Source organism: Daldinia loculata, assembly GCF_022478755.1.
Source record: "Daldinia loculata strain CBS 113971 unplaced genomic scaffold F4817scaffold_6, whole genome shotgun sequence".
In the NCBI taxonomy this organism is placed as follows: Eukaryota; Fungi; Ascomycota; class Sordariomycetes; order Xylariales; family Hypoxylaceae; genus Daldinia; species Daldinia loculata.
The window spans coordinates 626413-638961 of record NW_026054860.1 but is presented as its reverse complement, the minus strand read 5'-3'; the positions used below and the strand labels follow the sequence as shown (position 1 = coordinate 638961).

Here is a 12549-nt window from a genome sequence, read left to right as displayed (position 1 = left end):
GCCCCCCTCCTTGGAAACCCGGTTGGAATGTTAAACCCTTTGAAAGATGTTTCCGAAGGGTATAATTTATTTACCATGGTCCGAAATGCTTAGCGTTCTTCCCATTAAATGATCAGTACGGTTGGCCATTGAGTAATTGAGTAAGACGATAATGACACCGCAGACAACCAGAGCTCGACATGGCCGCATTTTGACGCAGCCCGGATCCAACCCGAAGAGATGGAATAAAGAGGAACTTCGGAAATGCGGTGCCATAGGTACTTAGAACTTACTTTCTTCCTATCATCCCATCTTGTTCAAAAGAGCCGTCGTGTGATTAACAAACTAAGTTAGGAACCACGGAGCTGCGACGTCTCAATTTGCGAGGCCAAATCCATCCAGTATTTTCGAATTGGAAAGATACAAATCAAGAGCTACGCAGAGAATTGAAACAGCCGCTCCTTCTTGCGAGTCGACTCCTAGAGGCTGCAGGACTGCCCTGGGCCTCTGATTTCCTCACCCACGACGTCTTCGTGAAAGGCTACCCCGGTCGGAAACCAAGTTGTCGCTGTAGTTTTACGCATTCTTCCGCTGCTCGCGTAGATGACAATGAGGCGGCGCCGCGGACTATCGTGAGACACCATCGTGCTCCATGGGCCTCATCACAGCTTAAAAGCAGATGGACACGTATCGCAGAGAGCAAGCTTAAGGGCGAGATGTCGAATTCCCTAAAGTGGGAACTGGACGAATATATGTTCCATGAGCGTGGATGGGCCGGGTACACTTGTCGGCATCCACGGAACGGGCGGACGCTGGATGAGCTCGATAAGTATGGGACTATACGGCGGTGGGATAAGAAATGCGAGAACCGCAGATGCCGCAACTTGTCAATTCTAGTCACGGCAGATTTCCCTAAGCGCTTGGCCCAGTTGAGATGTGAGGGTAAGGAACAGGGCGAGGAGTATCTTTTAACAGCGTTCATGACGGCCGTTACGCTCTTACATGAGTAAATCCCCTACTCTTTATCCCCTGTGATTAAAATGAATTTTAATACTGACAATATTCTTGCTTTTCAGACTCGGCCATGCCATTTACTGGAAGGACTGCCGGTCTCTCACACGGGATCTGTGCGAACCTTTTTACGGTGCCGATCTTGAGATGGAACTGGGAGATAGCTTCGTCGCATCTATATTTGGCGGTTGGATACCGGTACAGATTAGAAATCCTGCCCAGTTAAAAGAGAGCTTGGACTTCTCTGCCGGCATCGCGTGGAAACAGGTGCTTAGTTGGGATTTCCACCGTCTACGACCGAAACACCGCGCTCACTACTCGATACCCGTTGACTAGTAAGCCCTCCCTCCTATAAAGCACCTTTTCTAACAGCAAAAATAAAATAAATAAAATACCTAACATTTCTTACAGCGTATCTCGCCTGTTCTCCGAGGAAGACTGGCTGGCATCGCGCAAGGATCTTCGAAGGGACTTGATCCGACCACAGACGCTAGAGCCGGCTCTTAAGGGCGTCGGCGTATGCCTGGAAGTCGCCGCAGGAGGTAAGCACGCAACGGCTACAATCACAGACTTCCACTTCAATGGGAAAGGCTGGGTGTGGAATCGGCTCACCGGGGCACGGTTCCGCATCCCGCAGTACGATGGCTACCTATGCCCAAACCTCGACCTTCCTATTGCCACCGACGACGTAATCGAGGAACCAAAACCACGGCCCCAGCTTAAACCATCTCCTATGCCGCTCGTGCCTCCACCACCTCCACCCCCAACGGCAATAACGTCTAACAAGAGCGTCTTCCCTAGCTCCCCTAGTATCCAGATCAAGCTAGATATGTCCCCGCAGCCCCCGCGGAAGCCCGTTCCTAAGATCAGAAAAAAGCCGGATCTAGTGCGCGAATGTAGCGATAGGCAGATGAAGAAGCCAGCACCTGGACCCGTAGGACTTGCTAAGGAGGAGCAGCACCTGTCGAACCCGGATATGTCTGAGATCTCGCTAGATGACCTGCGGAACCGACTATCGCAGTTCCTAGGGGTCTCGTTCGACAAGCTTGAGGGGTTCTTTGAGGGTTAGTGGTATGTATGAGAGTTGTGCTGGTGGTTATGATGGAGAGAGGGGATAGGAATAGATTGGGGTTGTGGATAATGTTAATACCTAGGAGAGGGCTTGTAACAAGTAATATGGAGGGAAATGCCTCTTATTGTTTACATGGCATTAGAGGAACCGCTAGATATGACGGTTATTAGCTTAAAATGCTACACATCTAGACCAAATTGAAAGTAGAATCATACAGTAGGGGCCTTGTGGAATAGAATCAACAGCAAAGACTTACGGGCAAATGTAGGTGCCTTCTAGCTCCTAAGCTTAAATGACAAGGCTGGTTCTATATAGAATAATGTTCTCATCGGCTGCGTATATAGATGTGGTACGCATATTAACAGTAGACTTCGATATGTACAGTATACGGGTATAGTTTCTACAACGTCTCATAAGATCCCAGGAGACGAGCTAATAAAATTGATAGCCAAGAACTGTTAAGCTTGCATTAGATACTCAAAGTAACAAAATGTATGGCAGGCACTTGGTATAGAAGCAATTATATTCTCAGAATACGTATCATACCAACATACCTAACTATGAGTCTGTTTTGATCCTACTGTCTATTACATGCCTAGGTACCTAGTAAATGTAATTCATGTCTCGTTGGATCCTCGCGCTTGGAGAGGGCCTCAATATAGCATCATGCGTAGACCCAGCATAGTCTTGTACCCCAGACTTCCCACTGGCTCGCCTACATGTAGGTAGCATACATGAGGTATGGGTAACATACATGCGGCTGAGTTGGTGCCGTAATTAATCGGGCTTCGTCTACGAATCCACAAAGAATTTGGAGTATACAGAAGGGCGCCTGGTATGCCGATTTAGCGAAGGGTAGAAAAAGTTACCTAATGGTGCCGTTGCGGGCTTAATATACTACCAGTCTCGGACAATGTCATCGAGATGCGTCTACCTATGTATCGCCGTAGAGGATGACCTTCCCGGTAATGAGAGAATATATCGATCGCTATCCTGTATTCATTGGGCACCGTAGACACTCCTTGTTTGATGCGTGAAGTTGGGCGAGTCACAATCTGTCCGCGGATGAGTCCCGCGGTTACGTACTTACATATAGAAATAACACCTCAAACCTGCAGCAAGAAAGGTCATCGAGATACGGTTGCCAAATCCGATGTGACCAGTTAGGATGACGCCAGAGTGTGTCGTATATGCTTCCCAAGGTATTCTAAGTATGCAAGCATACTATCCCGAAGATCAAGTATATAGATAGCTTGCCGCGGTAACGGCTCGCAGCTGCTTGCTTGACAATAATCTCGCATCGCACAAATCTCGGAAAAGAGAGGGGGGTAGGGGTAGCCCAAAAGAAACTCTATAGGAGGACCCTTTGAATCTTGATGTGTTGACGAATTCATAGAAAAGGTTACTCTAGTACCACAACAGCGTCCCTAAGTTGTAACACCCACTACCTTCAGGGACTTGGGGGTCCACGACAGGGCTGTAGGGTTGTAGTGACACAATAAGGGTTCTCGTCATTTTCGTCACTCTGATCATCAACATCCGACGAGTCACAGAGTGCGATATTGCACCAATGCAAAGAGTAGGTTGGGAGTAGCGGCCCGGAACGGCCATTGACGTTCGCAGGAGGGCTAGCCGCATGCAAGAAACTCCTGCAATAGTGTTATGGGTCTCGCAGGAAGGGGGCGCTGCATTGCATGGTAACAAGGATGCATATTTTGCGAGAAACCTTGTGTATGCCGGTATGGATACCGTATGATAAGGAAGCGTAATCCGTACTATGTAAATATAACAGGCAGTTTGTGATGTGTGGATAAGGATACGACTGGTAATGCGGGACTTGGGGTCGAGTCTTGGGGTCGAGTCCTGGGGTCAAGTCCTGGATAGTTCATTAGTTCATTATCCAACCGCCTCTGCTGTTCTATGGCCAGTTAAAAGACGATGCTCGTACGAATTCATAGACTCTAGAGATCTAACTGTACGATATTAAACATCGTCCTCGGTCTAGATCGAATGGGCGTTGCTCTTGAGGAAGACTTTAGGTAAGTTAAGCGAAAACTGGAGAAGTAGATTTAGTTGATCAAGTGACAGAAGTGAGCAGTCCTAGCTCTAAGTTAGCCGCTAGGAATTTCCGGTGTCGGGCGTAGCGTATTTAAGCCGGGATTAGAACACGATATCGGCTTGCGCTAGTTAACGTGCGTATTTCGATAATGCTTAGTATGTGAGTTGTAGGGATCCGTAGAGATGGATTATATGTGTCATGCATTTTGTAGCCGCTGCATTGTTTGGAGGTGAATATGTAGAAAAGGACGTTTGACTCTTTCGAGAGGAATCTAGAAGAATTGTTGTACGGTTGTACGTATAAAAGAAACGGAGTGGATCTAAGAGACTAGGCCTTCAAAAGCTGCTAGCGTTTTCTGCCCCGCCATTAGCGTATAAGAGACAACTCAATTAGGGAGTGGCTGAAAAATTTGAGCGGATTGATACGTCTGTGCGTAACTAGAGTTGAAGCGATGCCGCAAGTACGACAGGGAACAGTTCATAAACCCCACATGTCTTTCAGAATCCGTATTAAATGATTGGCCGGCTTTGTTGACCGTAGATCGCAAGGTTCTAGGTTCCATCTATAAACCTGGCCCTAGCATCGAGATGTTATTCCATTTTCGATGCAACGTTTTTGCCTTCTGCATTGCATATTTTGCAGCGGGGACCAACAAGGTGACAAACGTGCATCAGCAGCTTTTACACAGCAACACAGTAGGGGATGATCTATGAATGCGATAACTTGCACTACATAGATGTTATGATCTTGGATGATATGAAAAACTAGTGTAGACAGACTGGATGGCTTGTCACATCTCAGACCGCCAAAACCGACTTTGTTGCAGTTATTACCCGGCTGGTGCCTTGTTGATCATTTCGGCCATTGCTCGGACGGCCCATCTGGTTTTTACCGTATACTTCGTACCGACTGTGAGATCGACATCCTGCCGACGCATGTAGAGGCGCCGACTTTGTTAAACATGTGGATAGGAGCTGTGCAAAGTAAGGAGAAGGATTGGAATGTAGGCAGTTCCCGTATTACACTAGTTACCTAACATAGGTACATGTTTCAACAATATAGACGAATACTGACAGTGAGTTGATTTTGGTTGAACCAGTTTACCGTAAGTTGTGGATGAAGCCGGTGGAACTGACGATGATATATCTTGGTTGTCTATGTACCTACACTTAGCGCACGGAGTTTCCTCAAACTCAGGTATGATTTGGTCATTAATAAGGTTACCTAGACAGGTACTCTAGTAACACTAGCTTAGGAACCCACGGTAGGTTCCACCATACAGTACATAGTTGAGGAACCTTTAAAATATTATTAGTGCATCTCCACATTTTCCTCTACATAGTAGTGTAGCAACCTCCGATTCATAGTATATTTCTCTGATGCGGTCCTCCTTGTTCTTCTCTGCCCACCCTACCCTACTACCTCCTTCTTTTCATGCAGAAAACTGCACATGCGAGCTCCTTTCACTTATCATCTCCTCATATTGTTACATTATTTCTAGACGTGTGTGTGCCGACGAGAATTCAGGGTCTTATACTTATCCACGCACCCGTTCTTTACGCCATTGCTACCCTCCTCTATCGGGTTTACAACGTCTAGTGGCGTGGATAAAAATATATATATAAAAAGAGATCGTGAAGAAAGCTTCTCGCGAAAGTAGCATTTCTGGTGGAAATAGAAGGCATTACCTGCCGCCACATCACTTGACGCTTGTCCTCTTACTCTAGCATTTACCAGCTCAAGATTAAGCGCCAAGTGTTGTGTCAGCTAGTCGTAAGATCGATACCAAGTCGCGAAGCAATGGTCCTAACAAAGCAGAGATCACCTCGAAATCCCGATGACTTCCCGACTATTCAGCTGTTTCTATTAGCTATTGTCCGTCTAGCTGAACCTATCGCCCTCACCTCCATCTTTCCGTATGCCTGGGCCTTAGTCAAGCGGTTTAAATTTGGCAACGAGCAAGATGCCTCGTTTTATGCCGGCCTCCTTGTATGTGAATTTCTTATTTCCAAAATATATAGATAGCCGTTACTGACTCCTTTAGATATCCTCATTCGCCCTTGCCGAGGCGCTGATGGGGATGTATTGGGGCGGGTTGTCTGATAGAATCGGTCGAAAGCCTGTCCTCCTTGTAGGATGCATTGGAACTATGTTTAGCATGGTTATGGTAGGATTTGCTACCAACCTCTGGATTGCCTTGATCGGTCGAGCACTCGGCGGACTCCTGAATGGAAACATCGCAGTTATCCAGACCATGGTTGGCGAGCTGGTCACTAAACCCGAACACGAGCGTAAGTTTAACTACTAAATTCACTTCAACCAACAAAAAATTCATGCTAATGTCGTAGCTCGCGCTTATTCCGTGATGCCATTTGTCTGGTCTATTGGAACAATCATTGGACCAGCAATCGGAGGACTACTAGCAGACCCCCATGAGTCTTGGCCCGATACGTTCCCGAAAGGCACCCTATTCGCAAACTTCCCTTATCTCCTTCCCAATCTCTGTTGTGCTGCTCTTCTAATGATTAGCATTTGCTTGGGGTATTTCTTGCTCGAGGAAACGCACCCTGATATGGCTCCACGGGTTATGCTACCCGATGACACCTATGTTTCCGACGAGACTCCCCTCATAGAAACTTCAGATGCGATTAAACAACCAGCTGTTGATCTACGTTCTGAAACGTACGGAACTTTCCGGGGCAGGGAAAGCGGCGAATTCAACCGCGATGCGATTTCCTCGAAAGTGCCAGGAAAGAAGGGCGACTTCACCATCTTCACCAAGCGCATCATGGCTCTAGTCATTGCGCTCTCTATCTTTACCTATCACTCGATGACTTACGACCATCTCCTCCCTATATTCTTTGAGGACGATAAAGTTCCCATCAACAATGCCCCAGAAGAGGGTTTCTTCTCCAAATTTAATCCCCTTTACTCACCCGGTGGTCTGGGCCTATCCATGCAGTCCGTAGGGTTTGTAATGGCGGTCAATGGAGCTATTGCACTCTTCGTTCAAGTTGTCATCTTCCCTATAGCCGCCGAAAAGATCGGCGTTTTCAGGCTCTTTATTATTGTTACCGTCCTCCACCCGATTGCCTACGTCATTGTCCCTGCCCTGGTCCATGTGCCAGACTCACTCCTATACCCCGGGATTTATTTTTGCTTGACCGTCAGAAACTTCTTCTCCATCATCTTATATCCTCTACTCCTCATCCTTATCAAGGACGCTACTCCTAGCTCGTCCGTACTTGGCAAAGTGAATGGCCTCGCAGCTAGCGCTGGAGCAGCTTGCCGTATGATAGCCCCGCCTGTGGCTGGTTATCTCTACTCAATTGGGTCGCAGATTGACTGCACTGGTCTCGCATGGTACGGCAGTGCTCTTGTTGCCGTAATTGGCGCTTTCCAGTGTTTTGCAGTTAAGCGAGAACGAAACGAGACCGTCTCGGAGGAGACTGGAACGATGATCAAGGAGCATCGTGTTATTGTGACGACTACCGAGACAAATGATAACGAGCTGTGAGCCTTTTAGCAAGCACGCCCACCTTTGGATTTCTAGCTACAAGTCATGCAATATTGGCTATCCCCCTTCACGACGACTGTTGATGATTTATGACTCATTTTTGAGTATATATGACCACGAAATTGGTCAACGAAAATGATGGGTCAACGAAAATGGTGTTACTTGGATGATTAGCTTGGCGTTTAAAGCATGGGTTCGGGAAAGGGAATTTAAAAAAAAAAGGGGGGGGTTGGCTTGGGTATGACGATATCCTCCGACGCGCTTATGGATAGAAATGGCTCATACTAGGGTACCGTCTCGCTTTTACCTTATTCAGCGTGGAATATCTTCAGGGTTGGTATCTGCATATCTTAACGACCTCTAAAATAAGAATATAATTGCTTTGATTTGGATACTTTGTTTAATCATGAGTGATTGGGTGATGTCGAAAATTTTAAGCCATTAGACGCAATAGACTTCGGTGTAAATATAAAAGCCATGGGTACCTAACTAAAATTATTAACAGGTACCTATGTAAGTTTCGTACATGTATGTACGAGGTAGGTTACGCAAGACGTATAGATTAGTTGAGCCTCAAAGTGTGGAGGAGGAGACCCGCAGCTTTCCCAAGTCATCCGAAGATGCGGCTTCTGCTGCACGCAGGTACCCGACAGGAAACTACATGTACCTCCTAAAAATAAGCCAAGCAGTAAAATGACCGATTGGGCGGTTCGTGGCCCGGGGATCTGAAATATAGCCCTACCGGACCCTTAGAACGATGTCGTTAGATAGGCGTTAGTTGACGTGCTTCGCGGAGCGGAACCTATTTTCAACTTTGTCCCCACCCTCTCCCGTCGTCCTGCCGTTTTTGGATGCTTGGCATGAGTTGCGCCGAGCTGATTGCTTGATGTGTATTTGGGAAGGGCGATCTTGGGGTCGATTGCCGCGAGGCTCATCTTAGTTTAGTTTGGCTTAGGATGGGAATTAGTGCCGTTGGTGAACTTGGGGGTTAGGGAATGTTGTGATATCGCCTTGGGATATACATACATCATACATGTAGTATACCATGATCAAGGTTAGAGTTGGTAGGTATATTTTTGACATATACCCACACTTAAACATTTAATATGCTGATTCTGGCTTCTAGATGTTATCGTAGAGTTAGTTAATTAGGTGGCTTTAATTGTTAAATTGCGCTTTATCAAGTATTCGCAATATTTGGAACCCAATAAGAGTACGTCGTAGGTATACTGTGCCAGTCTAGTCTAACTACAATCTTCCTATACAGTAAAATGCGCTTACTATATGAAGCCTAACCTTAATTTGAATTTGAGCAGGATAGTAAATTATCGTGAACTCGTACAGAGTGGCATCGGTAATAAAGTCATTTACTTTAATATATTCAGCTTTCCCCGGGCTCCAATCCATAAAGCTTTCTCGACCTAACACCAGCTTAGTTGACAGGAGTCGCCACTTTTCCGCTATAGCATGGCGATTGCTAAGCAATTCACACCCAGTCAAGCGAAGTAGGTAGGATAGGATGTAAGAATGACACTTTCTGCTTAAGAAGCGGGCTGATACTAGGTTCATATAGCTAGGAGGCCTTCCTCAAAAACAGTCACATCATCGGCCATACAGGCGGATACAGCTCAAGCGTATCGTGATGACAAAACAGCCAACCTGCGCTAAACTACAATTCCCATGACGAGATTTTCATTACAAAATTAATCACCAAGCCACAAAGGAAAGGCCCAAGGTGAAGAATAAAGATAAATTATGTGTCAAGAAGTCGACGGCGAGTGGCCTTCTCTGCTTTTATCGAGAGAACATTACAAAGTTTAATATGGTGCCTGGGTCCAGTACCGGTTTGTTTTTCCCTACCAAGGGATTCATTTTGTTCATAAATACCTATGTCCGAGTATCCCTGGTTCAAGCATCGCTTCCTATGCCTTTGGAGTACAACCAACCCATCCTCAAATATCAGCGTGACCGTCTCATAACGCCGATCACCATACCAGCCCTAAAATAAAAAATTGGTAGGTCGTCATCAATATCACCGTTTATAGTGCATAGATAGCGGCCATGATAGCTCCGAAAGCAGCGGCGAAAGCGCCGGACTGTAGACCAATGGCGCCGCTAGCGGGAATGGTAGAGGTGGCGGCCGGCGGCGCAGTGAAAGTGCCATTAGCACCTGAACCAGAGCCACTGGAGCCTGTACCAGTCGAAATCGGGCCAATAGCCGTAGGCGTCACGGTAGCAGACTCCTCGCTGGAGATCTGGCCACTAGGCACACCACCCGGGCTGCCACCGGAGTTTCCAATAGAGCTAGTGGTTGAAACACCGGATCCGGAAGCAGTCGAGGATGAGCCACCCTTACCGGTAGATGAGGGGTTGGCGGAAGAGGAAGAGGAAGAACCAGACTTAGAATTGTCGCAGCTAAGGTCAAAGAGGGGTGTGGTGGTGAGCTTGTTACCGACGATACCAAAGCTGGGGCTGGGAGTATCGGGGGCAGCGTCCTGTAGGGTGTAGTACCAAAGGTTCGTTTTGCTCGAGAGCAGAGGGCAAACGACATCCTTCCAGAAAGTCTCAGCGTTGTCCGTCGAGGCAACAGATTGCCCAACAGTCTTGCCGCTGACCGGATGACCCGTCTCGGTAATCCAGACCGACTTTCCACCAGCAGCTTGCTGAGTCTTGTCAAGGGCCTCCTGAAACAAAGACTTGGACTTGGAGATGTCATTGGTCATCGTGTCCTGGAAGTAAGGATAAGCATCCATGCCAACCCAGTCACAAGCATCAATAACAGCCTGGTTGGAACCGTTGTACCAAGCAGTCCAGGTATCAACGTGACCGATAGGGGTTCCCTCTAAGCCAGTGCCAGAAAGAGCATCCTTCGTCTCCTTGATGTAGCGAGCGATGGTCTCGGGGCCGGTACCAACGTTGGAGCCAGCTGCGATTCCCATTGGCGAGTTTCGGTACAGATCTTCGCTACCAACGGAAATACCATCTACGATCTTGGTGAAATCATTTCCGTACTGCTTGATAGCGGCCTTCAAGGCGAGAAGTTCGTTAGCGAATGAAGTGTCGCCTCCAGACGCCCAAAGACCGAGAAGAAGGGAGGTCTTTGTTTTGATAGCTGCGGGAATGGCAGAGATCGGATCAGAAGCAGTTCCGCCTTGCTAAAGGCACACGCAAAAAGTTAGATAAACAGTTTAAAATAGGATTTTGTTGCTAGTTCTTGTACTTACCACCATAGTGTAGAGACGAGCGCTGGTCCAACCAGAAGTACCCTTAAGGTTTTGAGCGGTGGTGAACTCGTTTTCGAAGTCGGACTGTTGCTTGGCAGCACCTGTGGTAAAGGTAGAGCCATAGTTGAATCCCTGGATGGCCGAGGCCGTGGAGGCCAAGGCAAGAATAGAAGCGACGGCGTGCATGGTGGTCGACTTAGGTAGGAGGATCTATTAGGAAGATATACGGAGTGTTTGAAATGTTCCTAGGTGATGTTGAGAATGTTTAGGATTTCTCGACTTTAATAAAATTTTCTGTTCTCCCGGGCTACGAAATTGTTTAGATGCAAAGTTGGAGGGTCAGGTAAGTGCAGTGATTCAGGCTGAGAAGAGAGAAAGTCGGCCTGACGCGGCAAAGCAAACCAAGATAGGGCTAAGTAAAGCGAGTGTAGGTGTAGTCAAGATTGGTTACAAGGAAATGAAAAGTGAATGTAAACCAAGAAAGACAGGTAGGTACTTAAGAAAGATGAACAAGAGAAGTTCACGTGTCGAAGATCTCTTAGTAACTACCTAGGAAATATAGGACATAGGAATACGGATGAAAGGGAAAGACATGTGGTGACATGGGTAGATGGCATGATACTTGTACCGACACGTAATAAAAATACATGTAGTACGTGGATTTGAAAGATGTATTTTTGTTGTTTCTTTCATTAGGTCCTGGTATGTGGAACTATCAAATGTATGTAAGCTTGTTCCTGGCGAGGATGCGCCAAAATCAATAATCTGTCCAATGGCACTTGCTGATTCTTAGTAGTGTTCTACAAAGTCTAGGCTGTCAACGCCACGGCCCCATCTTGGCCCCATCTTTGCGTTCCCTGCTTTCCCATCTTGGTCCTTATAAAAGTGGAGTTCCTAAGTGGCTACCGATCGATCCAATCATAAAAGTTTATTTCATATTACCCCTGTCTTTCAATAGGAAACAAGCTCCGAGGGGACCTACTGCGCCCCATCTCTATGCGGATCAAGTCTCCGTTCTCTAAGCTAAAATCTCTTCGATCGATTCATTAATCGTGACTTCTAAGAATAAACGGTTTCTATAGGTAATGCTGTGACTTGTGCAACATATCGGACTTCTCACTATTTATTTCAGACAAAGGACATATGCCTGACCAAGTAAATCCTTAGTTTCGAAAGTGTGTAGCTATTCACAAAATCAACGTGAGATCTTGCTGTCCAATTTGGTCGAATGGAACATTTACAAGTCAAGTTAACAAAGGAAATTGATAGTCAGACGATGACGTGCAGCAACCTCGTATTAGACCCATAAACTTCACTAACAACCATGATCTTTGTATAAGTGACAGTATAAACAGTACACTATACACTGTAAAGTTACGTTGCAGTTTACCTTAGGTAGTTTTAACTCTTTATTAATACCAGATGAAGCATTCCAAGCCTTTGCCATCATCTAGAACTGGAAAACAATAGTCCAGGGAGGGTAAGTCTTACGGAATCTCAATAGGGTTCAGGAAAAAAGAAGGAACAAACAAACAAACAAATTTATGAACCCGAACTTACGCGTAATGCGCTTTTGCGGAGGGCCCCTTACTCTTGCATTGGGACCTGCATTTTGTTCCTGCATTAACCAGCTCATTGGGCTGGACCGAAGACTGGCTGACACAGCGGCGTCTGTTCGCTAGCGACT

At 46.6% G+C, this 12549-nt stretch overlaps 3 protein-coding genes across 3 annotated transcripts; 2 read left to right on the top strand and 1 right to left on the bottom strand.

Annotated features, from left to right (window-relative positions):
* Positions 1–151: 151 nt before the first annotated feature.
* On the top strand, positions 152–2059 carry F4817DRAFT_312625 (uncharacterized protein; the record flags this gene model as incomplete). The annotated part of the gene is made up of 4 exons (XM_049300151.1): positions 152–257; positions 334–985; positions 1056–1325; positions 1402–2059. 4 exons carry the CDS (start codon positions 152–154, stop codon positions 2057–2059), a joined length of 1686 nt encoding a protein of 561 aa, XP_049162492.1.
* A 3775-nt stretch (positions 2060–5834) lies between these two features.
* On the top strand, positions 5835–7893 carry F4817DRAFT_241219 (MFS general substrate transporter). The gene is made up of 3 exons (XM_049299037.1): positions 5835–6110; positions 6166–6412; positions 6470–7893. The coding sequence occupies exons 1-3, from the start codon at positions 5922–5924 to the stop codon at positions 7636–7638; spliced, it is 1605 nt and encodes a 534-aa protein (XP_049162491.1). The 5' UTR covers positions 5835–5921; the 3' UTR covers positions 7639–7893.
* Positions 7894–9442: 1549 nt separating this feature from the next.
* On the bottom strand, positions 9443–11229 carry F4817DRAFT_241185 (glycoside hydrolase family 17 protein). Its single transcript, XM_049299036.1, has 2 exons — positions 10863–11229; positions 9443–10793 (listed from the first exon to the last, which is right to left on the bottom strand). The coding sequence occupies exons 1-2, from the start codon at positions 11046–11048 to the stop codon at positions 9678–9680; spliced, it is 1302 nt and encodes a 433-aa protein (XP_049162490.1). The 5' UTR covers positions 11049–11229; the 3' UTR covers positions 9443–9677.
* Positions 11230–12549: the final 1320 nt, after the last annotated feature.

Excerpts from the sequence above, each read along its gene's own strand:
- F4817DRAFT_241219 (XM_049299037.1), top strand. The coding sequence starts at position 5,922 with ATGGTCCTAACAAAGCAGAGATCACCTCGAAATCCCGATGACTTCCCG. Across the intron at positions 6,111-6,165 it reads CGTTTTATGCCGGCCTCCTT|ATATCCTCATTCGCCCTTGC; the intron begins GTATGTGAATTT and ends TGACTCCTTTAG. Across the intron at positions 6,413-6,469 it reads CACTAAACCCGAACACGAGC|CTCGCGCTTATTCCGTGATG; the intron begins GTAAGTTTAACT and ends CTAATGTCGTAG.
- F4817DRAFT_241185 (XM_049299036.1), bottom strand. The coding sequence starts at position 11,048 with ATGCACGCCGTCGCTTCTATTCTTGCCTTGGCCTCCACGGCCTCGGCC. Across the intron at positions 10,794-10,862 it reads CTCGTCTCTACACTATGGTG|CAAGGCGGAACTGCTTCTGA; the intron begins GTAAGTACAAGA and ends GTGTGCCTTTAG.